General features: G+C 37.4%; 2 protein-coding genes across 2 annotated transcripts; both read right to left on the reverse strand.

Annotated features, from left to right (window-relative positions):
- Positions 1-1,486: 1,486 nt before the first annotated feature.
- slc6a13 (solute carrier family 6 member 13) lies at positions 1,487-9,725 on the reverse strand (the record flags this gene model as incomplete). The annotated part of the gene is made up of 14 exons (XM_079255211.1): positions 1,487-1,651; positions 2,574-2,744; positions 3,164-3,264; positions 3,465-3,567; positions 4,003-4,140; positions 4,273-4,385; positions 5,020-5,144; positions 5,362-5,465; positions 6,649-6,783; positions 7,154-7,286; positions 7,496-7,577; positions 8,432-8,572; positions 9,066-9,200; positions 9,539-9,725. The coding sequence occupies 14 exons, from the start codon at positions 9,723-9,725 to the stop codon at positions 1,487-1,489; spliced, it is 1,833 nt and encodes a 610-aa protein (XP_079111337.1).
- Positions 9,726-19,534: 9,809 nt separating this feature from the next.
- On the reverse strand, positions 19,535-26,011 carry LOC306770793 (aldo-keto reductase family 1 member D1-like; the record flags this gene model as incomplete). The annotated part of the gene is made up of 9 exons (XM_079259743.1): positions 19,535-19,577; positions 19,695-19,777; positions 21,110-21,275; positions 22,331-22,440; positions 22,669-22,791; positions 24,397-24,474; positions 25,076-25,192; positions 25,366-25,533; positions 25,919-26,011. 9 exons carry the CDS (start codon positions 26,009-26,011, stop codon positions 19,535-19,537), a joined length of 981 nt encoding a protein of 326 aa, XP_079115869.1.
- Between the last annotated feature and the right edge of the window lie 992 nt (positions 26,012-27,003).

Here is a 27,003-nt window from a genome sequence, read left to right on the forward strand (position 1 = left end):
ACAGTACTGAGATTTCTTTTTCATGAAAAATACATAATATTTGTTGCTTCCAATGGACAGGGAAGCATACCAAACAGTAACCAAAAAGATTATATATTCTTATTCTTATTCTTATAATAAGAATAATTATATTATTATTATTATTATTATTATTATTATTATTATTATTATTTAGTTATTATTAACTAAACCAACAAGTTCAAGGATATTTGTAAGCTGCAGACTTTCATGCTAATTTATTACCGATTCTTACAGTTATTAATGGTTTCATTAGACTTTATTACACAGACAAATGATCAGTCTTACATGAAATTAAAGTGCAGCATTACAAAAAGACTTTTTGAATCTTAGTGTTTAACAAGAGGCAGCTTTGTTAAACAATGCTTTTAATGCAAAATAATCCACATTTTTACAAAAACAATGACATGATTAATATACATGGATGCACCATTTCAATAAAAGCATCTTAAAAGTGGAATTGTTGAATTTCCTGATTATATTTTAAAAGTTATTTACTTTCTTTTCCAATAGGAACATGATAAATCTTAATGAATAATCACCCAAAACATTTAAACACATTATGTTTGAATGAAGATACTTTTAATTGGTCATAAAAATGTTTTAGCATATGAAAGTTACATGTCTAACAGTGTTCTGTATCAGTAATCACTGATCATATGTTCATCCAAGCATGTAGAGGAATACAGTCCTCTATGTACAGCAGAAAGTGACAACAAGCAAGATGAAATTTTTGGAATTAAACCCTCAAATTGGCTTTCCCTGCTCACATCATAGACATAGCTTTAGTGTGTCTTCAGGCACTTTGTATTTTCATTTGAAACAATTCAGTGCATTAGATGTAAGCAACTCTACCTAAATCAAAAATAATGTTGCAACTTTTTACAGCTCAGTAAAACTGGTGAAAAGACAAACACTGAATCAGTTTTGCCCGGTAATATTAATATGAAATAAAAACAATGAAGCTTAACTGAGTTCACTCCTCTCAGCCAAAAGTAAACCAAAAACATAATTCCTGCTCTTTCCAGAGTTGTTTTTATTAAAAAATTTTACATACTTAGATGTAAAATTCACAGTCTCGAGTCTAAAGTAAACACATAGCTGTCATCAAGATATCAGAGATGTCCACATCAGATGAAAATGCTTCCTTAGAAAGCAAACACAAGCAAATTTAAATAATTTGCTATTGAATACCTTTAGTGGTCACATTTTCACATGTGCATGTTACTCTAATACAGACATATAAAATGTTAACCAGCTCTCCTAAAGTGTGTTTAAATCTTGTGTTGAAGGCACCAATACAAGGAAGAAAGTTGCAGCAGCAAGAAGGCAGCTGCAGGTGAGGTAAATCTGAAAGCCTGCATCTCTTGCTGTTTTACCGCTTTGTCCATTGAGGTATTACTGAGAGAGAGTACCAAAGCTTAGGAATGACCTCAGAGCCTCCCACAAAACTCCAATCTTTAAGTCTTTAGCAATGAGACTCCTTTTCATCAACAGGGAAGTAGCCATCCTTAGAAGGAGGAGCTTTCTGCTGTAAGCTGTCCCCATCTGCTGCAAAGATGGCTTGCAGCTGCTCCTGTTCCAGCTTCGTCTTCGGCAAGTCAGTGGAGGGAGTGGTCAAGAGGACGAGGCGCTGTGAATGGAACATTATCAAAACAAGACATTAAATTTCACAAATATATATGTATAATCAAGATTGTTGATCAGCAAAAGATAGTAACTATAGAATTTTAATTGTAACACGCAGCAAATTGGGAATGAGAATCAAGAGTATGATGGTTGTGACTTTGTGTGGCTGTACCTCTGGTACTTACATGAATGTTTATTAAGTGTTTAAAGTATTGACTTAAAATGAAATATAAACTCTATCTATCCTTTCTTTTATTCATAGTTTTAGTATTTAAACTATTAGATAAATATTATTTGGTAAATAGCTAGACCAGAGTAACTCCTTGTGATTTATGACAACGTTATTGTGTGGAGGAGGGTGGAGTCTCCTTTGTAGCCATCTGTATGTTCAGCAGCATCAGATGCAGCCACTCAAACAATTAAGAACATTCTGTATCTCTGTGCTTGAGAACTGCTATGGAGCTGACTATGCTGTGGTGAGGGAAAACATGCCACTAAACATATGTTGTAACACTTCACAAGATAGTGATAATTCAACAGGTGTCTTCAGTCAGAGGATTCTTTAATTCAGTTGCAATAAAGGTGTCTCTGACTCTTTTTCATTTACAGTTGCTGTTTTTGTTTACTGTTTATTTTATTTATTTTGATATTGTGAAAACACAATTGATCTAAATATGAATAATAATGAGAATAATAATTAACAATAAATTAAACCATTTATCATCATAAATAAATGGACTGTAGAAATAAAGCTTTTGATCTGCTATGTACTGTCAACTTTGCAGTATGATCCATGTATTTTACCTGCCAATGAGGGAATATCTCTCAAAACCTAATTTAAAGGGAATATTTACACTTAGAAAAAGACAGATTTACATGAAATTTTATAAACACTTGCAGATAAAAACACAGGCTGAAATCCTTACTTCTTTGAGGGTTCCCGAGGTGTAGTAGAGCTTTGCTGCCACCCAAAGAGGGATGCAAAGCATGGAGGACAAAGCCAGAATCCAGCCAATTCCATTCCCCCACCACGGATAGACATATTCATTGTTGTACTTCAGAGGTGAATACTTAATCAATGCAAAGGCAAAGGTTCCCTGAAAAATAAAGGAGGATGAGTTGCAAGTCTGTAAAGATGAAGGCTAGATATGGAACTTTACCCTTTAAATGCAAGAAAATATGTTCCTCTCATAGCTGGTAAGTATTCTTAATCTGAAATCTTTTTGGAGTTTTTCGAAAATACAAGACCAGGGCTACTCAGCCTGGTCCCAGGAGGACCACAGTGCTGCAGGTTTTTTTAGGTATTCATATAATTTGAGTCAGGTACGTTGAAGAAAGGATACACTGAAGTTTCAAGATGGCTGCAGCCCTGTGGGACCTAGTTAAGCCCTGGTGTAGACCTTTTGTGATACAGTAGTTTTGGGAAATGGCATTTATAATGCTGACCAGCAGAGGCTGCTCCACATTCATGGGACCAGTGTGAAAACATGCAAATTGACAAGGAATGTAAAATTACCAAGCATGTGGCAGGGGTGAAGAAAAGCCAGCAGTATTTGATGAGAGGGCTGGGTCGATAGCCAATCATATCCTCTATGTTGTCATAGAAACGATCAGCCCCTGTAATATGTCAGAGAGAAACACAACAGAGTAACATCAGTATTTTAGCATTCATTTATTTCTTAAAAAAAAAAAAAAGCATCATGAATATGATTTATTACCGCTTGGTATCTGCATCAAGTCACTATTGATAGTCACACATCTATATAATAACAAAGAAGCATTATGCATAGACTTAATAGTCTGGGAAACACACTCACCATAAATCCAACCAATGCAAATTGTTTCAAAAATAGCCACAAAAAGCAAGCACATCCCACTGGCTGCATAGTAGTCAAAGAGCTGGAAGACATACATGCCCCCCTATAGAAACAAAGAGATATGGCATCACAGCATTAAATGAAACCAAAAGAAATGACAACTGAATTAATCTCCTCAGTGCAATTATTAATTTCACTTTAATTCTTCCATTATTGGCTCTCCCTTGGCTCTCCCTTAGTATATGTGTTGCTGCAGGTGCTCCCCAACTGCTGGAGGGGTGCAGCTAAGGCTGTACTCTGGTTTTTATTATCATGTTAAACATTTGTAAGTTTGGCAAGTTGACATGAATATGGCTAAAATATAAAAAACAGTTAAGTTTTTGCTAATTAAACTCAAGAGTTTCACATGTATGTACAACTTTCTGCCTCATTCATGTTAATGTAGTCATTTTATTCTTTACTTTGTCCTTGAGCAGAGTGTTCTTGAATGATCATTTGGGCATAAACAGTCTGCTTCTTGTAGTGTGCTAAGACAAACCTGTGTCAGCATGATTAGGCCCATGAGGAAGGACACTACAGCTACTGCCAGGATGAAGAGCTCCCTGCGGTTTTTACGCCGGAAGACAGAGGGATACATGTCCACCATGGCTGTCACCAGGCTCTCCACACAAACAAACTTAATAAGGAAGAGCAAAAAAAGTACAAGATTTATTGGTAACGATGTAAATAATCTACACTCTACTTATTTGATCTGCTAATCTTCTCGTGAGTGTGTGTGTGTTGGAGTTCATATATCTATTGATCTTACCTGACTGTCCAGTCCCAGAAAGACAATCATGATGAAGAAGCAGCAGGCCCACAGAGGAGAAAATGGCATCATGGAGACAGCACGAGGATATGCAATGAAGGCCAAACCTGGACCTGGAACACAGACCAGATCAGTGTTAAATTCTTCGTCATTAGGCTATTGCAACTGTGATGCACTCAAACCAAGTTAGAGTATCTTACTCTAACTTTTGCAATGTTGTAGTATACATCATCAGCAATACATTTGGGAGAAAATAAATATTTTTATGTGTATAATCAAGGTTCTTAAAAACTGAAGAGAAAGCATCCATCCATCCATTCTCCGCTGCTTATCTTGGGTCGGGTCGCGGGGGCAGCAGCCTAAGCAAAGATGCCCAGACTTCCCTCTTCCCAGCCACATTTGCCAAGTCTGCGGGGGATCCCAAGGCGTTCCCAGGCCAGCCGAGAGATATAATCCCTCCAGCATGTCCTGGGTCTTCCCCGGGGTCTCCTCCCAGAGGGATGTGCCTGAAACCCCTCACCAGGGAAGCGTCCAGGAGGCATCCTGACCAGATGCCCGAGCCACTTCAACTGGCTCCTCTCGATGCAGAGAACTCAGCCAGGAATTCTTATTTAAAACTGTTAAAACAGCACAAAAAGCTGTATAGCTGTCTTTGAATCGTTGAGCTGACAGAAAAAGGCAACATACTTACACAGTCTCCCTAAGGATACTGATGTATCTCCAGAAACAATAGGAGAAAATACAAACCAGATTCAGCCACTTCTGATATGGGGACATTTTGCTCGTAGGACATGAAGCCAAGGATGGAGAAGATGGCAAAGCCTGCAATAAAGCTGGTACCACTGTTCAGGAAACAAAGGGACAGGCAATCCCTGGAAACAACAGACACGGAATATGATATAAGAATGTGCTAACAATGTAGTGATGTGTTTAGAATACTTCTTCATTAACATGTGAAAACGCTTAATCTTGGCATAAAAGATTTAATAATGTGCAAAAACAACAGGTTAAAGATTATATACATTGATGAATGGAAAAGAAGTGATGTGGAGTCACTTCTAAAACAAATTATAGAAACTAAGCCGTCACCTATAACAGTTGTTGTTATATTTGTTGTAACTTCCAAGGGCGGTGAGGCAGCCCAGGCAGATGGCATATGAGAAGAAGATTTGAGTCCCAGCATCCATCCAGACCTTAAGACAAAACAGAAAACAGGTAGAAACATGTTAACAAGTGTGTTATAACAACTATTTCCAAGTATGACCTGACTGAAGATTAATATATTTGTGCTTTTAGGTGGATGAGCTGTGATACCATGCCTGAGGCCTTACTATCATTGCAAACTTCCTAGTTGGACAGCAGCTTATCTGTGAACCCTGCAGGACAATGAGACTACCAGGTGTCACACCCCAAGGCAGGGTTTATGTAGCTTTACTAACTAATTCCTTGTGGATTTCTATTTGCTAAATACTGTGCATTTTGTATATCTGCTCTAGGCACAAACCTTCAGTTTCCTCCTCAAACTTAGCAGAAATGAGACACCAAAAAGGTAGGTGTTTTTGATCAATTGTTTTTAATTAAAACTAATTTACACCACAGCATTGTATTTTGTATATTCAATTCCAAAACGGCAGACCCTGAAAAACCTGTCCCTTCCCCTCACAACGCTGACATCCCCTACCCCAGAAAAGCCTATATCCAGCCTCCACCTCTTGAGATTAAAGTGCAACACTTTTTGATCACTCACTCCTGTTTTAAAATTCTAATTAAGTCTGTTTTTTTTTTCTTTTTTTCTTGCAGTTCTGGTAAAGAGTTCCCAGAGCACAGGAGCATATTGGCAGCAAGGATTGAGGATCTGATTGACTGAATATCCAACCAACAGCAGAACCACAGAACAGCATTACACAAAGGCAGATATTTCCAAGACAACTATTCCACCAGCCTAGGTTGACTTGGCCAACACTAATGGGGTTCTCATTCATCCCAAGAACCCTGAGAGGGAATGAAAGCAGCATGGGTCTTTTGTATTTTCATGCTTGAATTGTACATGATTAGAGCGTGATGATTATAGTCTGGAGCTGAAGCATGGAGCTCGGTTTAGCTCGAGCATATTTGTCACTAATGACACTTTGAAGGTAGTAATAGTGAACCAAACTCAACTTGTCTCCTAGAAACAAAATTAGAACTTTTATTCTTTCCTCATATTTTAAAATAGTCTTTCCTGTATGTAAGAATGACACAATCATTTTGGATAAAAGCAGTCCCACAGTAGTTTGTGCCAATTTTGAATAACAGCTCAAGAGCTTGTATATCTGAACTTATGGGCCTATATAAATAAAGCAGGAAAGTACCTTTCAGATGCACATTATAACTTACTTGTGGGTCAGAGAGCCTTCCCACGTCAGGGTAAAGGTAGAAGTGAATTCCTCTGGAGGCCCCTGGCAGGGTGACCCCTCTGATCAGGAGGATCACGAGCATAACATAAGGGAAGGTAGCTGTGAAGTAAACCACCTATGGGGACAGACATCAGTTCCTTATTGGATACACATCTTTCTTGAGAGGTTTTTTTTTTTATATTTATGAATTCTTTCCCCACCAGAAGTAGACAACACAACAACTTCATTAGTGCAATAATTCTTTCTTTCAATATAAAAATGGTATAAATATATATAAAAAAAACAATATAAACAATTTTGCTCAAATAGATAGGAGATTGATGGTTTTAGAAATGATGTTAAACAGAAGCCAACCTTTGTCCATCAAACTGACAGAGTGCTGAACTTTATGATTTATTGTCAATGCGATACAGTGCAGCTGTGATAAAAAAAAAAAAAAAAAAGGTCCTGTTATTGTCTTTTCTAACAAAAAGAGAAGGCTTCACCTTGCCAGTGGATTTGACCCCCTTCCAGATGCAGAAGTAGCAGATGACCCATGCAACGGCCAGACAGATAACCAGATCCCAATTCAGAGAGCCAATCTCGTGAATGCCTGAAGAAATTCTCAACACTCTGCGTCTGGAGTCAACACACGAGACAGATGTCAGAAATATTCTGCTCTTCCACATCATTATATTCCACCTGTATTTTTACAGCAATTCCAAATCAGCATTCACAACTTGGAAGACTCCTTGGTTTGATTTCTAATTTAAATCAAATGTTCAGATGGATATTTGGAGAATTTTCTGGCATCCATACTGTCTTTGGCCAAACAAAACTGCACTTACTCCCAGAACTCAATGACAGGAGAGGTGGCGTTCTCATGGTGATTGATGGAGCTATTCCCCCTCTGAAATGCCATACAGGAATCTTGAATGAAGAATAGACAAAAGGACATTCAATCGTGTGAAGAAATCCAAGCTTTCGCTGAGGTTTCCAAGTTACACTCAGGCAAGAGAAGCAATGCCACCACTGAGACAGAAAAGTGAAGGGCTACGGGAACATTCACTCCCTTGACATAAAACAAAACTATGAATAAATGAAATGATGAGGGGAACATTCAGTTTTGACTGAGGGTTTAAGCAGATTTTCAGTGTACGACTTTGTACATATCATAAAGCTGAACTTTTCTCTGTGAGCAGAATGTAAACTACAAGTTCGAGCGCTAAGAGAGCCAATGCTAATGCTAGCACTAAAGGGAGGTAGAGTGGTTTATGAAAGTCATAAAGATGCAATGAAAAAAAATCATAGTAATAATTTGAATAACTTTTCAAATAGATTGATTTTGCTATAGTTTTGGGCTAAGTACAGCCATAAAAACCGGATGTAGAATTTTCTCATTATCTCAAATGTCAGGCTTACAGGGTTTAAATGAAGACCTGCCTTCACATAATTTGATCATTTAAAAAGTATACCATGGCAGGTTGTTAGCTATGTTTACCCATTTTTGAGGCACCTGATTATCTTTAGATTTGTTGACAGCAACCACAATTATCAAATGACTGTTATCTGCTGTTGTAAAGAAAAACAGAAAGAAGGAAGTTTGCTTTAAATGGCATGAGCCCTGCAAAGCTCGGACCTTAAAATCTAGGATAATAGGAAGAGTTTGACAACACTAAACCAGCACACTCACAGAAAACAAAAAAAGTTCAACCCTTCCAACATCTTTGAAAAATTACAGCTGCCATTAGATTGTGTTCCTTTTCAAGGGTGTCATGTCTCACTTGTGTTCCACGTGTTGTTGCAGGTTGCCCAGGGCAGATCCCAGGTGAAGCAGTTGGACAGAAAGAAGATGCCCCATGCCAACACAACGATGTAATAAATGTTCAGCAGAGCAACAATCACCTGGGTGGCATAACCCAGTCCTGGCAAATAAGAGGAAAGACAGAAAAATGCTATTATTATTATTTTCATTGCTATACCAAACTGTGTGCAGTGGTGTAATCTTAAACAAATGTAATCTCTAGTTGCTTTATTTATTTTTTTAAGCCCTGAAGGATTTTTAATGTCAGTACCGCTTATGCAAATTCTCATATTTACAAATCCATAAACTCTCTGCACTGACATGTCATAAATTCCTCTATTATCATTCAAATTGCAAGGACATATACGTTCCTGCCCTTTATTTAATTAATTAAATCCTCTGTAATGTATCATTCGTAAAAACATGCATACTTTGATTAATAAAATTGACTTTTTATTCTATTTTTTTTTTTTTTTTAATTTCAAAGCTAAATGGAATTATATTTCAACAGATAAATAATTTCAGCTATTTGGTAACAGGGGTGATATTGGAAAGATCTTTCATGTAATTTTATAATAATTTAAAAAAAAAAAATTTAAGCAACATTAGATTACCTTCAAACAAAGGACAGATTTTCCTCCAGCAAGTGATGCCTCCTTCACTGGTGTACTGACCCAAAGCAGTCTCAAGGAAGAAGACAGGGATCCCACAAGCAAACAAGAAGATGAGGTATGGTATAAAAAAGGCCCCTGTATCAAGTAAAATGGCATTTCACAAAGATGCTCAAGAACATGATAAGAAGTTGTTCCTGATTACACAAACTGGTACATATTAAACTATATACTAAGTTATCATTCCCTCTCAAGGCCTTGGTGTTGCCGCTTGCATATGAAAATGTATGTGTGGGTGTTTGGTGACAGTATGGCCTGCAAAAACTGAAAAAAGTGAAAAAGGCCCCTATCTACTCAACCCATGGATGAAAAAAGTATTTCTTCACATTAATGCTTTTGTCAACTACTTCATGTTTTGTTCCTGAAACATGATTTGAGATAAAAAAAAAAAAAAAATTTTTAAAAATTGCACTCACCTCCTCCATTCTTGTAACAAAGATAGGGGAAACGCCAGACATTTCCCAGGCCGATAATTTCTCCAGCCACCGACAGGATAAATTCAATCTTGTTGCCCCATTGACCCCTGTCCACCATCTTCTCCTCAGTGCTAGGAACAATATCCAGAGCCCTGCTGTGCCCATTAGAGGGCTCCACCTTGGACATGTTCTCCACATCTCTTGTGTGACCTAAGAGTTACATTATAAAGAGCACAAGAATAATAAATGGAAATGAATGTGAATAAATAATGCAAAGATATATTTAAATAAATACTAATAAGAACAACAATAAACACTTTATAAAGAAGCCATGCTTGTCCACATTGTCTCCATGTGGCACTTCTGCATTTGCTCTTGTTAAGTCTTCTCTTTATGTTCTTACTTGGCAGGAAGTTTACTGTTCATAGTTAGTTAGTTGAACACTTTCCGTGTGCATCACCAGCCCATTTATTTTTTACCACTTCATTAAAGTCCACATGAGTTCCAGACCTTTCATGGTCATTTCAAGACCTTGACTAGTTCTCAAGAAGTACTGTCTTTGTGCATTTGATGAGCTAGAAATGCTTGTTTATGTCAACACAAACTTTTCTTTGCCTTGGATGGAGCAAGTAATGACTTGAGGTTACGTGACTGCTTGTGAGGCTGGTCAAACCCCCAGCCAGACCCTGTTTAGGGGTCAGTGTTGCTGAAAGAATTTCCCTCTGTAGAGGAAACAGACAGCTCACTGACTGTGCTCACTCCTGTCAGGTTGCATTAATAGGCTCCTCACCAGCCCCTCTGTTACCCCTTTTCCTTTCTCCAGAACACATTGTGACCACTGCTGCAGACCAAATTCAAACCAATTGGTGATCATTCTGCAGGAAATGTAGTCACACTAACTCAGTTGCCAGAATGCACCCAGTTTCTTCTGAAAACGACACATGGGATGGAAATTCCATCTATCTGTATGTCTCGTGTGAAGCCACCTTCAGGAATGTGCTCCTGCTGACAGAGTGTAGAGGTCGAGCACAAGCATGACTTTGTATGTTCTTTGTGCATGGGGTTGGAAATCTGACACGTTTAGGAGCCAAAATATCCAGAACTAAAGCCAAAGCATGGTAGAGTTCCCTGTATTACGAAAGGGCAGTCGGTAGGACTGAAGGCTTAGTGTAACAAAAGCAGAGTAGCCCCTCGCTTTTGTGTTGGTAAACAACAGTCCTCAACTGGCCTCACTGGCCTCACAGCCAGCTCTTAGTCCAACGCACACACACACACACACACACACACACACACACAAACACTCCAAGCCAGAAGTACCTTCCTCCATAAGATATTATTGAAAATATTGGATTCCCATTCAGTCTAATAGAACAGTATATCCAAAGGTTAGACTGGTAGCTTTGACTGATTTGACTGTAAATAATAATGATATACTAGATAAAACTCAAGAAGAATCTTAAGTTAGCTAAATAAACCCTTTTTGTATTTTATGCTTACGTCACTTATACATGCTTGTGACCACCAAAGGCATGTCAGAAGAGTTTATTTGCATTAAATTTTCTAGTTTTCCTGCAGTGCAATGTTGCCAAATTCTTCAAGAAGAGCAGTCCATAAAAGGATTTCACTAATTTCTTCAATAACTTGAAAAAGAATCGTACTAGATTTTATTATGGAGTTAAATGTCATAAAACCATATTTTCATTTTGCTTATTTTCATTTTGCATACATGCTATTTTCTTCATATTCCACATTTCTCAGTAGTAATTTTCCACTTTTTTAAAATGTGCTTAAATGCACTAATAAAAGACTACAAATGCATAAAATACATTGAAGCACTTCAGCTAGATAAGCTAAAAAAAAAATAATTCCACCATGTAAGGTCTATGAACCTAACAAGGTGGAAATTTAGGTAAAAAGTAATAATTATACTTATAATATTATATTATTAACTTCATATGTATTGTGTGTGTGTGTGTGTGTGTGTGTATTTTAACATTTTAATATGCACTTAATCGGAGTGTGTATTCCAAACAATGTGAAACATGATTTACTGTTTCACTGATTACACTGATGCACACGGTTGTGGTCCAGAACACTACAGAGTGATCCGAACTGCTCTTTAAACCATGGTTTTAGTAGTCCTCGGTTATGTACAGTGGTCCTTGGTAAGGACCATCTATGTAGTTGTGGTTCAGACTAGTGGCTTGGACCAGACCACTGTTGTGATTTAAACCATGGATATAAAGTAGGTCCTAAATGGGATTTCCTGGTATTACAGATAAAATACCAGTTGATAGGAATGTGTGTGTTAAACTGACAGGTGGATAGTTTGGGTGCTCGGTCAGTACACAGGTCCACATCTGCCCTTGTCCAAGTCAAACAACTGTAAAACTGTGCAAATGAGGAACGTTTTATTAGTCCAGTTTACAGTACATACCTTCTGGTGGAACCTTTTAACTTCATCAGTGTGTCAGTGTGTTTATCTAGCTGGAATTGCTGGTGCCTTTTAGTTAACAACTCTATGACATGGCAATGATATGGCTTATTTTATTGCATGAAATATTTTGGTGGGTCCTGCTGGACCAAACATATAAACATGTTGTTAATACCATCATTAACACATGAGACCTGTGTTGACTGTAGACAGCAGAGGAAAGCACTGGACTAGGGGTTTGTAGTTTTATATGACGTTTGGTCCAGAATAACAGGCTTGGTGATTACACATCTGTGTACGCGCATGCATAGCAAGTGTGATCATGTGCATGCAGTTTATGAGTTGGAGTGGCCTGACTTTGTGTGCCAGTCCAACCCTGGTACCTACAATAACAACAAATACCAGTCAAAAGTTTGGACACACTTCCTTATTAGAATAGGACAAATGTTCTTGCATCAATTTTATTGTTATTGTTAATACTGCTAACAGGAATAATAATAGTGTAATACAGCATTTATGTGAATATTGTAACTTTTTTTTTTAAACCTTGCCTTGTCCAGCATAAAGCAAGCAGAGTGATGGTCTGGGTGATGTCTTCTGCTGAGCCAGTTTGCTTTGCTAAGAGGAGCTTTATAGATAAAATGACCATCTTGATAATCTGATTCTTGTTTTATTTGTTTGTTTGTTTTGAATAAGTGTTTGTATTACAGTGTTAACATAGTACTGCTGGACCTGCCCGGAGAGGATAGGAAAAGGATAGAAAGAGAACAGGCAAAAAGGGAAAGGAAAGTAGACAGAGAACAAGGAGGAGACAGAAATATAACACATAGAAAACAATGCAAGCCAATCATAGATTCTGGACCATCTGCTACAACTGTACCAAAGCCAAACAGAGGGTGACTCAAGGCCCCCCTGCAGGAGGACAAAGTCAACAACTATCAGAAGCACCAGAGATGAACAAGCTAAATATAAACCATGTAGTTCAGCTAAAGCCAGAAATACACACAAAGAAAACTAACTTCTATTAGTGAACAAACCTACAGGGCAACACAGTCACTGTGTCAGCATGCAGGATATATGAAGTGAAGAGTGTTTCAAGAAGAGTGATCCCAAAGGTCAGAGGTAGGCCAGGAGGATCCCAAGATCTGGGGGATTGGCAGCCACCTCCAAGCACAGACTTTAGTCACCCCACCCCAGAGTGGTGTGGCAGTAACCTCACCATGTTGGAAGCCCCACCCACCATACATTACATGGCCCCACCTCCAAACTTGTCCACATATTGTTAGTGTTTTTTGTGTTATGAGGATTAAATGTAATTAAAACTGGGAAGTGAACCAATGCTGAGTGTAACCTAACAGTGGGGGGGGAGTACATGTTATCAACTTTATCAACATATTATAGTTAAAATAAGAACGTTAACACATTCAAGGAGCACACTTTGCAAATACTAGCCATCAATGTAAATGACCTCATCCAAGCAGAGAGGAGCTTTAGCCTGGTACAGCGTCAACACTGTGCAGCTGGTGAAGGTCAAAATAACCCTTGGCATAACTAGCTGACTTTCAGTTATTATAGTGTTTGATAATACCCCCCCCGCCTACTGTTAGGTTACACTCAGCATTGTTTCACTTCACAGTTTTAATTACGTTTAATCCTCATAACACAAGAAACACTAACACTAAACCCCCCACCCACCCACACACACACACACACACACACACATTGAAATTTCCACTCAGCTATGCTCCATATGCTGATCCTTATTTACCTCAATATCTAAACCAAACCATATGTTTCTCTCTGACACTCAAACCAGCTATGACTGACAGCTAAATGGAAAGTAGCAGGGGGTAGTTTAGCCGCCCCCTCTGCCTCCTGACAATTATTTTTCTCACAGTTGTGCAACAACATATTTGGCAAAGTTTAATGCGAATTGAAACAAAAGTGTGGTTCTTAGAGCCTTGAAAATTTAGTAACTTTTGGGTTTTTAATTGACAATTTCAAGATTTAAAAGGATGTAATTATACTTACAAAAGACAAACATTAGTAAATAATTCTATATTATTCCAAAAATTAGCATTTTTCTTTAGCTTTTGAGTCTTATTGTCTTGTCTTGTTGCAATTTGTCCTCCAAAAAGTCGACATAGCTGTATCAAAATGAACAGTCGACGTCTATCTACTCACATGTGTATACACCTTTATGGAGAATATAATGTGATCATAACAGCATCTGTAGAAATGAAAGCCATCATTTTTTTCCCCAAACATAACCAAACCTTAACCATGAAGTAGTGATTGCATAAAACAAACAAAATACTGTAGCAAATGAAAACATTAATGCCAAGACATTTTTGCCTATTAAATCTGATTAATTGATGAACATTTTACAAACTGTCTTGGGGCTGTATTCTTCCCGTGCTCTAATTTTCTCCCATAATTGTGAAAAAATAATTTCTAAAAAAAATCCATGTTTACAAATTTATGATAGTTTTGTTTTTGGTGCCTTGGAAAATTACTGATGAACAGGTACTGGTAACCACAGAGCCTCACCCTTAAACCCCTGTGTCCTCACGCTCAGAAAATGCTAACGATGTACATTGTGTGCTGCAGGGCAGATGGGTTACTATGCATGCAGCGACATGCAACTTATGTTGGACTTATGTTGTTTGCAGGATTAAAGACAAATATCAACTTTTCCTGAAAATAAGAAGCTAATGAGTTTTGCAGAAATAAACAGGAAATGATGAGATGAGAATTATTTGGGTCTTCAGCAACCAAAACATTAGCTTTACTTCTACGATGTCATTGTCATTAAATTAAGCTGTTTCTTTTTGTCATCTTTTGACCTTTTCTTAACAAATTTGCATGTAATGGGTATCAACGACTGAGATCTAAGCTCACATAAGCGGAGTCGTGGGAGTTATCTGAGCACCCTGATAACAGGGTGTACTTTGACACTAAGGTGAGAGTCCAAAAAGAAGAAATAAAAAATACAAAAAAAGGAAAACAGGATGGATCAGTTGCTATGTTGCTTAGTTTGATGTAGTAGCAAAAGTCTCATGGCTACAAAAACTGCTCTCTCAGTTCAGTGGGTCTTTTTGGAATTCTTCTACAAAGGCAGTAATCAGGGCTCGTGTTACGCAAGAAACAGAGATACATATTCACAATTCACTGTAAGCAGAATTTTTTTGCAGTTCAGTTATGCAATATAAAGTCAACCACCTTACACAAATTCCATGAAAAGTAATGTTAAACAGTTCCAGGTAAAGTTAAAAGGTAAATGAAGATGCAAACCAGAAGTGATAACTCTTGTTATTGGGAAATCATACACGTGCAGCTTGGGCACAAAAAAGCATGGGCATGAATTGTGAAACAAAATTTAAAGTATGGATTTTCAAAAATGCGAATGAGGATGAAGGAGATGAAAACTGTTTTTTGCACAAAAAGGTCTTTTTCAGTCGTGCCTATTTACCAAAACAGAGAAATTAATTGCATGAATCAAGCTAAGTTAAAGGAAAATTGTTATGAATTTTTAAATCAAATGTACAAAAATCAGCCCTTTAAAATGAGAAGGCATACACAGTTTCTTTGGAATGATGCATGCAATATGCAAGGGTTTAAAGCAGATGCTCTCACTCATCTCTACTGCCAGCAAATATCACATAAATCTGAATATTCTTAGTTTACCTGAAAAGCACAAATTTGTTTCCTATTGTCTGTGACAAACGAAAAGCATTGCATGAACAACAATCAAATGTAGCACTCACCTTTCATTGTGATGTGAAACAGCAGTCTCCAGAGGAGAGTTGGGTGTTATAAACAGGCTTGTTACCGTTTCAGGTTTCACTATATAACATGCATGAAGGGGCGGGGATATGAGAAACTCAAAACTTTGGTGGAGCCAACATTCAGATTTTCCTTCTGCTTTGCACCTCTCTGGAGGCACTCCACTCCCCCCAAACTCTCCCCCTTCTATCCATTCAGACACCCCCTTGCACAAACGCTCACGCACACTCTCTGCAGCACACTAGAGGTCTGTGCTGCCTCAGTGTGGTGGCCTGATTGCGTAACCTTTTGAAAAACACATTCTCTCAAAGTCATCAGAAAAAAGAGGCAGAAACTGAAGAGAAAAGTCAAGCGGAATTAGTTGAAACGTCCAGTTATGGAATGCTTCTGAAGCTGACTTTAAAAAAGAGATGTAGACACAAAAAAATGAATAATTTGGAATGACTCATATGCATAATTCACTCCAACATTTTAGGCTTCTTTTCTTACTAATTGTAGTTAAAATGTCCCTCCGTCTTCATGAAGCCTCTGCTCTAAATACATCCTTAATCCAGCCCCCGGAAAAAACAGTCTTTATCCCCCAAGACCAGATTTGCTCCTCACAGACCCTGCTGCCCATTCACAACTTTTTCCCACCATGTGAGTCCAAAGCGGACTGGTTTGAAGCATTTGTTTTAAGGTGACAATCCAGAGGGTTTTATGGAGATGTTTGCTGCCATTATAGCACAAAAGGGACTTTACATAAAGATTAAAAAGAAGATTTTCAAGCAATCTAAAGATGTTTTATGTTGGAGGGTTTTAAATGACGTCAAAGGAACTCAGAGAGTTTTAGGAAATATACGCTAAAAAGAACAGCGATCGCTGTTTTGATTTTTAAAGTATGGCTAGAGCTGCAGGTTTAGTTGGTATTCCCACTAACATGCAAAATTTCTCTGCAGGTTTCAGCTTGTGCAAACACCATACACCATGGAAATTTACAGGCCTTGTCAATCTAGTTCAGTGGGCCCAAAAAAACAACAACAATCTTTAAGTTTAATCATGCTATTATTATCTCAAATTGATTTTGTTTGAACTTTTTTTCTTTGTATGATAAATATAGATGATGGTGCTGTGGAGCCTAGAAAGGTCCCTCCAACCAGCGTTCGTCACACTTTTATTCAGATTTTGTTTATGTCTAACTAACGAACATTTCAATGATTTAATCTTAAAAGGCTTTGTTGTTATTTCATTACATTCCTCAAACATCACTTTGACATGTTCTTCAATATTTAGGGTGGCTGTAGCTCAGGAGTAAGAGCAGTTCTTTCAGCCAGAAAGTTGGAGGATTGATTCCAGGCTTTACCTGACTACATACATGTGTCTTTGGGCAAGACAATGAACTCTGCATTGCCCCCTGATGTACCAATTGTGGTGGAAGTGTATGGGTGAACGTGACAAGTAGTGTAAAGTACTTTGAGTGGTCGGCATGACTGGAAAACTGTTATATAATTGCAAATCATTTACCGTTGAAATTTTTCAACATATTGACACTTTTAACATCATTCTTCTTCTGACCCCTACTTCATTTAGGGCATATTCACATCAGCCTTTTTAATTCGAATCCCAGTCTGTTTGCTTAGAAAGTCTGCTTTGTTTGGGGAGCTGTGAATGCGCAAGAAAAATTCTGATTCGGGCCCTGGGCCACCTACAAATGCATGCATTTCAAGTGGAGCAAAAATACAGGAGCCAGACCACAAAAAAGTCACTTCCTCGCTTGATTTAGTATTGCATTGTGGGTAAATACATAGCGATCGTGTCAACAGTCCTCTGCCTTGTCTGTTGTTCAAACTGCATCCATTGTTACAGTGCATTTCTGCAGGATACTTGCATAAGACAAAATAAAGAAAAAAAAACACCTTTAGCTTCATCTCCATGTTAAGTAGAGTTTTCTTCTTCACGTATGTCTTGTCCTTTCTTTTGCTAAATACTAGTGCAGCGCCACCTTTGGTGGGAATAGGGATATATTATTGAAAAGGTTTGGCACGACTGACCAAAGTCCAGCGTGAATGCGATCTCGGTCTGCATGAATACACCCCCCTCTAACTCAGAAACTCTGTTACTTTATGGTGTAAGTAATCAAAATGTAACCGAATTTTTTTTTTTAATTAACAGTTTTTAATCATATATTACATATGTTTGTCATTCATCTTATCATTTTTACCAACTCTATCTTCAAGATGGAAGGAAATTTAATCCTGTTTGCTAAACACTCCTGACTGCTATCTCCTACACTCACAGAGTGGAAATTTCTTTTCCCTTTGACATATACCCGGAGGGGTAACTGTCAAACATTGAAATAGATAAAAGGTGTGTACACAGATATTTCAAACAGTGTCAATGCTTTAGTAACAGATTTGATCTAATAAAACTTGTGTTCTGAGACTGACAGACCTCAGACAATACTGGTCAAATCTTACTGGTGGTTTATACACAAACTAGTCCTTCGCTTCTGCCTTTTCCACATTTGTTAAACAGAATCACTATCAACAACAATAAAATCTAGTTAATGCTTCATAAACAGATCTTGCTGTTGTTGTGCGATAAGTGTGCTAGTTAAAAAAAGTTGCTTCAAGATTCAAAATAAAGCTAAGATACATATTAGAGTTTGAAAAGTATTCTTTCGCTGTTTTAATGTGTAAAAATCCACTGAAAAATTGTTCCTCAAAATATTGTTATCAATGAGGTCCAAACTAAGCTGGTGTTTAATTGTAAGTCTTGATGAACCAATGAAGAATTAAGCTTTAACCAGGTGTCATCATGGTGTCAATTTATATATTCATGCTTTTTAAAAAAAACAACAACAAAAAAAAAACCTGCTATGTCTACACCATTGATGTTTAGGGTGCATATTTCTGAAAGGAGTACTTATTTTTTTCCATTATGTAATATTACAAAAAAAAAAAAAAATTGAAAATAATTTTTTCAACAAATAAAAATCTACAAAATTTTATTCATAAAATTATGGTTCAATACATAGATGTGGTTATATTTTGCATATATGTTCCAATTTTTTTTTTTTTTTTAATTAAATTTATCATAGGGGAAAAACAAAAAACTCTGCTTTGCTGAATTTGAAGACTCCAATCCATAGCTCTAGCTTCGAGCAGTATTTATATAACAATATTCCATGGAGCTCATAACTCTCAAGCATACATGAAGTCAGCCTCACAGGCAAATGTATTGTTTTTTTCCCTGAGTTAACTGAAGCTCAGAGGTGGGAATGCAAAATGCTAAGGTGGCTTTTCCTTTTAGCACAGTGTTAACATTCTCTTTAAAGACTTCTTTGTACTACAATGACCCAAACATTGTCTTGTAGGTATTTTTAATAGCTTTTATGGTTCTTTTTCTCATTTTCTGGCACTAAAGGAAAATGATGATAAGTTATCTGGGCATGTAATATTTTAGGTCCAGCAAAACACTTGATTTTTTCAGTTTTAATATTATTACTGTGAAACTGACCAATCATCCGGCCAATTAGAGCAATTAAAGCAGATTTCCCCTTTGATGAGGTTGTACCCCCTCATTTTTCTGCTGGTACAGTAACTATGTACTGTATATTAAAATATCTACGGGTCATTTGATGACAGAGAGCCCTCTGGTGTTCACAATGAAAATGTACCCAAACATTAGGGGGAGCTGTGTCTTCCTCGTATTGATTTGTCTTTCTTTTGAAAAAAAAACAAACAAACAAAAAAACTCAAGCACAACAATAATGCACAACACAGAAAATCTTGAGTTTAATATTCATCATGGAAGGGGTACTCAGGATGATCACTCCACCTGTGTATCAAAAAGAGAAAAAAAAAATTTTTTTGAGCACAATGTCTCAATCTGTTTTTAGTCTTTCAACAAGCTTTTCTAACACAGCAATACACAAAAAACAGCAATCACACATACATTGGCAGCTCCACAAAGCGGATGTTTTTGTTTAGAGCTGCAATGGCGTTCATTTCATCCTCCGTGAGCGAAAAATCAAATATCTAGAAAGAGAGAGTCATTTGTTAGAGATAGGAATCCTTTGTTTATTCTCATAATTAAGAGGCATGTCACCATGAGCTTATACACTGCTTGTGTAAAATAAGATAAAAAAATCACACACCATTATTTTGTTGGACCGCATCTAACTTTGATTACAGCATCTCTGCTGCGGCATTGTTATATTGAGCTTCTGCAATGTCACCAGCTTTATTTTCATCCTGTGCTTCATTAATGTTATTAATTAATGTTGCAGCACACCTCTAAAATTCTCCATAGTGTTCTGGTTTGGATTCTGTGCTAGCCAGTCCATGCGTAACAATGATGTATCATGCTCCCTGAGCCACTCTTTGACAGTTTGAAGGCATTCCCTCGTGCTGTCAGGGAAGAAAAATCCAATGAAAACAACATGGTCATACTGTATAGTCAGATAGTTAGCTGACCTCATTCTTTGGACACATAGATATGACCAACTGCAGCAACCCCAGATCACAGCATTGTCCCACAGGTATGACGGCTAGATCACTTCATCTGCCCCTTTCCACACCCTGATCCTCCAATCCCTCTGGAACAGGCTAAATCTTTACACCACACATCTTTAGACCACACATCCTTCTTCCATTGCTCCATAGTTCAATCTTTATGCTTTCTAGAAAACGGAAGCCTTTTTCTCCAGTTAGCCCCACTGATTAGTAGTTTTCTTATGGCTACACAGTACACTGTCCAGTCTCAATCCCTTGTGTTCCCTTCAAACTATGCACGTGGAAATGTTTCTTACTTTGCCTATTAAATTTGCCCTGATTTACATGCACCAAATGTTTAGGTGATCATTAAATCATTATCCATTCAGAATATTTATCAACTACATTTTTTCTTTCAAGGCGATGGTTTCCAACCAACCATATAGTGTTTGATAATGAGCCAGACAGATCTTAAACAAATGTTAGTAGTTTCTGCATCTCCTTGGATCTTTTCTCTGCTTCGTACATGTCAATGATTTGACCTTCCTTGACCCTTTGAATGCCAGGGATGAGACGATAGGTGTCATTTCATGCTGTTGTCGACGGATCAGGCATCAAAGGTTTCAACAGACTAACATCTTTTTTTCCACAACCACAGCATGCATCCTTTAACATAGTTGTTTTGAGAAATGAAAGCTGCTCATGGCCTCAATATAGGGTCAAATAACTTGTTCCAGCTGAAAGATAATTCATCATATAGTAATCATACATAAGGAGGCTTCTACCTGTTTGCTTAGCTAAATCAGGATGGCAACTTTCTGTTTGGCCAGGCAGTGTGCAGGCATATGAAACATCCTGAGAAGGAGGTTAATATACCTGACTGTTATGTTTGATCCTTTCAGGGCTGAAGCTCTTTGGAATCACTACAACTCCTCTTTGTATGTTAAAGCGCAGAGCCACCTGAGCACTGCTCTTCTTGTACTTCTTCCCAATGGACACCAGAAGCTCATCATTCAGCATAGGAGGGCACTTTAAATTCACCCTGTAAATGGCAGAATTAAAGTTTTAATGTCTATCTAACCTAAGTGTAGCAACAATGTTGGAATATCAGACACAACAGTCACTTATGTTTGGCAAATGGGTTCAGGGCTTTTTCTTTACTGCCTCTGAAAAGGAGGTAGAGGAGGTTATCATTTTGCCAGCGTTTATCTGTTTGTTTGTTAGCAACTTTACACAAAAACATCTGGATGGATTCTATGTTTTTTGTTGTTTTTTTTTCTTAAAAATGGGTTTTGGTCCGACTTTGATTCCATTAAAAAAAAGTATCATTACAAGATAGGACCATTTTCAGTATATGCAAATAACTCAACAATAAATAGCCAAAAACTACAGGAAAATTCCCAACAAGTTTTATAAGGTATCAAAGATAGATCTGGATCCTGGCAAAATTCTGGAAACTACGATTCAGAACAGGGAAAAATATGGGTCTTTGAAATTTTCACCACTGCAAGAGAACAAATTAAGATATAAACATTCAACAAATGTCACATTATATCAAAGACACTGTGTAATTATTGTAAATCTAATCTAAAAGTGTATGTATAAAATGAATGCAGGACTATAACACAGGGTGGAAGTCATAAATGGAAATGAGCTGCTTGGTGGAAGTCTATGCTATCTGTGAGCTTTTCTAGTTTATCTTAGAGACTGCCACATTATAACTTCCCATGGCAAAAGTTTAAAATTTAACTCCCTGTTTCTCTTATTAACAAGAAATCTTCAAAAGCTTAATGAAATTCCAAGTTTAGTCTCAGTTTTGCTGATGTCAGATGCATTTTCAAAATACTGTTGTGGGAAAAAAAAATTTCTGAAATTTCGTGTTCATCTTAAGGTAAATTTGTTTGGAAAACAAAGGTGGACTTAAAATTTCACAGCTGTTTATCAAATTTCACTAAATGAAACAGAATAAAAGAAAACATTTTTAACAATATGTTCTTTAAAAGTGTTTCTTTCTTTCTCTTAAAAACATGACAGAGAAAAGAGCTACCTATCTTTAAAACTTCCTTCTAACCCAGATGTCTGCTGAAAGCTCCTTACCATGAACCATCTCTGGAGGAGCCAAGTGGGCAGTAGCCAACAATCACAATGTCATGTTGACGACAGAACTCCAGAAGTTTGGGTTGTGTGAAATATGGATGGCATTCAACCTAGCAGGTAAGTGAGAGAAAAATGCACCATGAGAAATGGGTCAGTGCTCCTATTGCTTGGAGACAGATGTGCCAAACAAAAAGGAAATATACATATTTAGATACATAATAGATGAAAAAGGAAAGGAGAGGAATTCGCTCTGACATTTACTGAAAAGCCTTCAGCACTTCCTAACAGGATTAGAGAACATTTCAACATAATATATAAACACCAAAGTTTAGGGTCACCTGGTTGGAGACAGGTTTATGTTTGAGGCCGGGCTTATTGAGGAGCAGCTCAAGCTGCCTGCGGTTGAAATTTGAGACTCCCAGAGATTTAACCAGTCCAGCGTCTTTACAAGCCTCTAAAGCCTATTGAGAAGGAAAAAACAAGGAATTACAGCTTTTAGACTGATGGGGATTTTATTGGAAAAATTCCTGAAAAAACTGATTAATTTAACGGACACTGAAAGAAAAGAGTTTATTCAACTCTGATACCTCTCCTCACAGTGATGAATTAAAACTACACATAAGACACACATAAGAGTTCAGAAGAATATCAAAAGACAATCTAGTTTTTATTGGCTGCATGGTGGCACAGTGGTTAGCACTGTGGCCTCACAGCAAGAAGGTCACTGGTTTGATCCTTGGCTGGGGAGGGGTTCAGTCAGTGGCCTTTCTGTGTGGAGTTTGCATGTTCTCCCTGTGTATGCGTGGGTTCTCTCTGGGTACTCTGGCTTCCTCCCACCATCCAAAGACATGCACATTAGGTTAATTGGTTACTCTAAATTGCCCGTGTGAGTGGTTGTGTGGCCCTGTGATGGACTGGCAAGCTGTCCAGGGTGTACCCTGCCTGTTGCCCAAAGCCAGCTGGGATAGGCTCCAGTGGTTCAGAGAATGAATGAATCCAGTTTTTATATTTTTCTTGGGAGAAAATTATTGAACAGTGAGTGACTTGCACAACTATACTGATTTGGAATCAAATTTGGATTTAATTAGATTCTAATAATCAATCAGAAAATCCTTAAATTTATTTTTTGAAGCAAACTGCAACTCAAAGTGTTATTAAAGTACTAACAAAGCACAAGCATAAAATAAAAAGGAATACACTACTTGTCAAAAGTTTGGACACTACATTAGATTTAATGGCAATGTGAGTCCAAACTTTTGACTGGTACTGTTTTATAAAAAACTAACAAAATTTTGACAAATGTTTTGGACAAGAGCCTTAGGTAAATAAAACATAATAAAATCTGCCATAAAATGAAAAAAAAAAGCCACAACATGAAAACGAAATTGCTTTTGCTAAATTACAGTACCAGTCAAACATTTGGACAAACCTTCACATTAAATCTAATGAGAAAGTGTGTCCACATTTTTGACTGGTGTAATATATTTCATGATTGTAGGTTGTAACAACAAATGTGTGACAGTTTCCCCCTTCTATGATAAATAGGGCGCTAGTAGAGCGATGCCAACTTATTGATACCTAGAAGTAAACATTAATGACAAGCTGTCATTTCATGCCTGTGCACTCAGTAAGATCAAGAAACTGAACAGCTTTAGACTGGACAGTCATATCATTCAAGGTATTCAGTGATCTTCTACAGAGTGCTTTGTTGTTTGGTCTTCTTTGGTAAAATGTGAAATACCATAAAAACCACAACATACAATTAACACAACATGTAAGGTTATTAGACTTGAACAGGATTCTGCTGCTAAGCTGTACAAAAGGCTGACATTAAAAAGGTTTGGCAAAATGGCAGAATCTTGCAGAGGAGAGTTAGAAATGGTGAGATAGTCCATGTCTTTTCTCTCTGCCACCATGTGGTGTCTTCAGTTATAAAATCTAACAACATCATGAAAAACTCCTTAGTCCACATACATGGATAATGATTACATAACAGACATGTTGTGATGCTACAGACAACAAGAAAGACAGCGCACATGTTTTCTGTTGTCTCAAGAAAAACTCACCTCCCATGTTGCACAGAGGTCAGTGTGATGGTAGATGTATTTTCCATCCCGATCTTTAGGATAAAATTCCTTTCCAGGCTAAAACGTAAGCACACACCAAAGCTTTGCTTTAACACTTGTTATGCTTCTGTGTTGTGAAGTGTAGTCATTGTGAAGCTGAATTTCTTAGTCTTAATTTGACTACCAGTAAATTTCACTATTCACATGAATATCTAGCTATGCTTTTAGATACTAAATCACAAGGAAACACGTACCTGACTACATTTGATCTCAAACATATGGCGTATGAGTAACTTTTATCATATGGTACTGTATATCAGTGACTTCCAAGTCTGGTCCTTGAGATCTACTATCCTGTAACTTTTGGATGCAACCCTTAGATTCACATCTGAATCAAATAAATGGCTTGTTACGAAGGTCCCAAAAAGCTGAATGACATGCAAATGAAGGAATTGAGCCGTTTCATTCAGGTGTGTTGGAGATGGGATGCATCTAAAAGTTGCAGGGCAGTAGTTCTTTAGGGTCAGACATAGGCACCATGGCTGTATATCAGCCATGAGTATGTCATGGGTTGTCATGAAGTTATATCTTAAATTGTTTTATGATTTTTTTTTTTTTTAAATCTCAGAATAAGGATTTCTGAATGAGACGGCGGCTCAGTTGGCTATTCTGTAGGCACCTTAAAGGCCATGGGAAGCTCAATGATGTAGAGATCCACATAGTCTAGTTTTAAGGCTTTCAGAGTCCTTTCCAATGCTGGTCTGACCAACTCGGGTGGATGGAAGGTATTCCAGAGCTGAGAAGAGTAACAGAAAACAATCAGAAAGCGTTTGAAGCAATTTAAGACATGATGCCGTGCAAGTATATCTTCTTTTGGGAAACTGATTAAAGGTTAATGTTGATGTAGACTGACAGTAAAATGATGAATTCTTAATGTTAAAATGAATGTGAAAACTAACAATATATTACCTTTCCACAGTAAAAAATGTCCTCTCTTCTCACAGTTCCATCTGCTATCTTCTCTTTGATGGCTTGGCCAACTTCATGCTCATTGAAATACACCAGTGCCCCATCAAAGTGTCTGTATCCCACATCAATGGCCAGCTCGACACACTTACGGGCTGTGCCTTTAGGTGTCTACAAGATATTCACAGAAAATGTAAATATCATTTGCCCTATTCTTTCTTTTTGTAAGTTACAACTTAATTTTGTAATACAAAACCAACATAAACAATACACACTAAAACTACTTAACTACACGATAAAGTCTTGTCCTTGTTTATGAGGCATTAACAGGCCAGCCAACATTCGTATGAGGGGCCTATATATGTTGTGGCCCATGTGAATTCATGCAGAATTACACTGGTTTGCATGTAGGTATAACCAGTGTTGGAAATTAACTTTGGGCCAGTATAAAACCCCACATCGGCATTATTTTTCAGCATATTAAATTTTTAAACAGACCACATGTCATGGAGAGTTTTACATTCTAAACTAGAAATAGAAACTTAATTTCACTCACCGTTCGAGGGTCCCCATAGGTGCCAAGTCCCAGGAGTGGTATATAGTTACCATCACTGAGAGGGATCCTGTGGCTCTCTGTAGTGATATTCATTTGTGTGCAAATGAGCGTACTATAAGCAAAGGAACTGCACTATAGTTAATGGGCAACAGAGTTTGACCATGAACATTGAACCCTGATGTTCCCTTATCTAGCAAACACTTTACCTGAACAGTTATATCTGTCAAAGCTGAAGAACTGTCTGAACATTAGCAGCACATAGTTAAAAGTCACATAGCAGAACAGCACTGAATACAAATTGCTTCCATTTTTATGTTAGTTTGATATCATGCTCAATATTCTTGTGCTCATAATGGATGCATTTTACATTTTGCAGCCCATTTTACTGTGTTACAGTGCATTAACACACTTTTATGTTGCGAGTAAAATATATCTAGCTGAAAAAAATACTCCAATACAGTTTTAATCAAACATACACTGCTGTGCAAAAGTCTCCAGCACCCATTAAGAAACACATTCCAAAATTTCTCACACAATAGTTCTTGTAATTTATATGAACAATTTACAGGAATAGTTCTCTCAGCTTGTTTAAAGACATTCCCAGACTTTTCTCTGGATGTTGGGTAATATAGCTGACTGCATATAGCGCAGTTTGGCATAATGTTTATACGTTGCCATGGCCACGCCGGACATCCCCTCTGCCTTGTCTCTATGTTTTTAATGGAATTTTGTCTTTTTTACACTATCATGAAATATTTTGTTATATAAATCTAAACTATTCTGAGATTTGTAACCATTATTTTGTCATTGTTCTACTACTTCTGTTAGGAAAGGTTTGTGTTAGGATGACCAGATTTGAGTTATTGCAAAAGAGCACACTGCAGTAGGGTTGGGGCCATACAATACTTGATCTACCCAACCATGATGTCAAAAGTGAGGTCAAATATACTCAAGCCTGTCCCTTGTTGTCTGAGAGAGTAGGTAACAACATTAAGCTAGCATGCGGAGTGAAAACCAAAACTGATCCAACAAAAACATATTTGAGGTTGAGACATTGTATTTTTTTTTTTTTTTTAATTTTGAAA

Source organism: Telmatherina bonti (assembly GCF_933228915.1).
Source record: "Telmatherina bonti genome assembly, chromosome: 2".
Lineage (NCBI taxonomy): Eukaryota > Metazoa > Chordata > Actinopteri > Atheriniformes > Telmatherinidae > Telmatherina > Telmatherina bonti.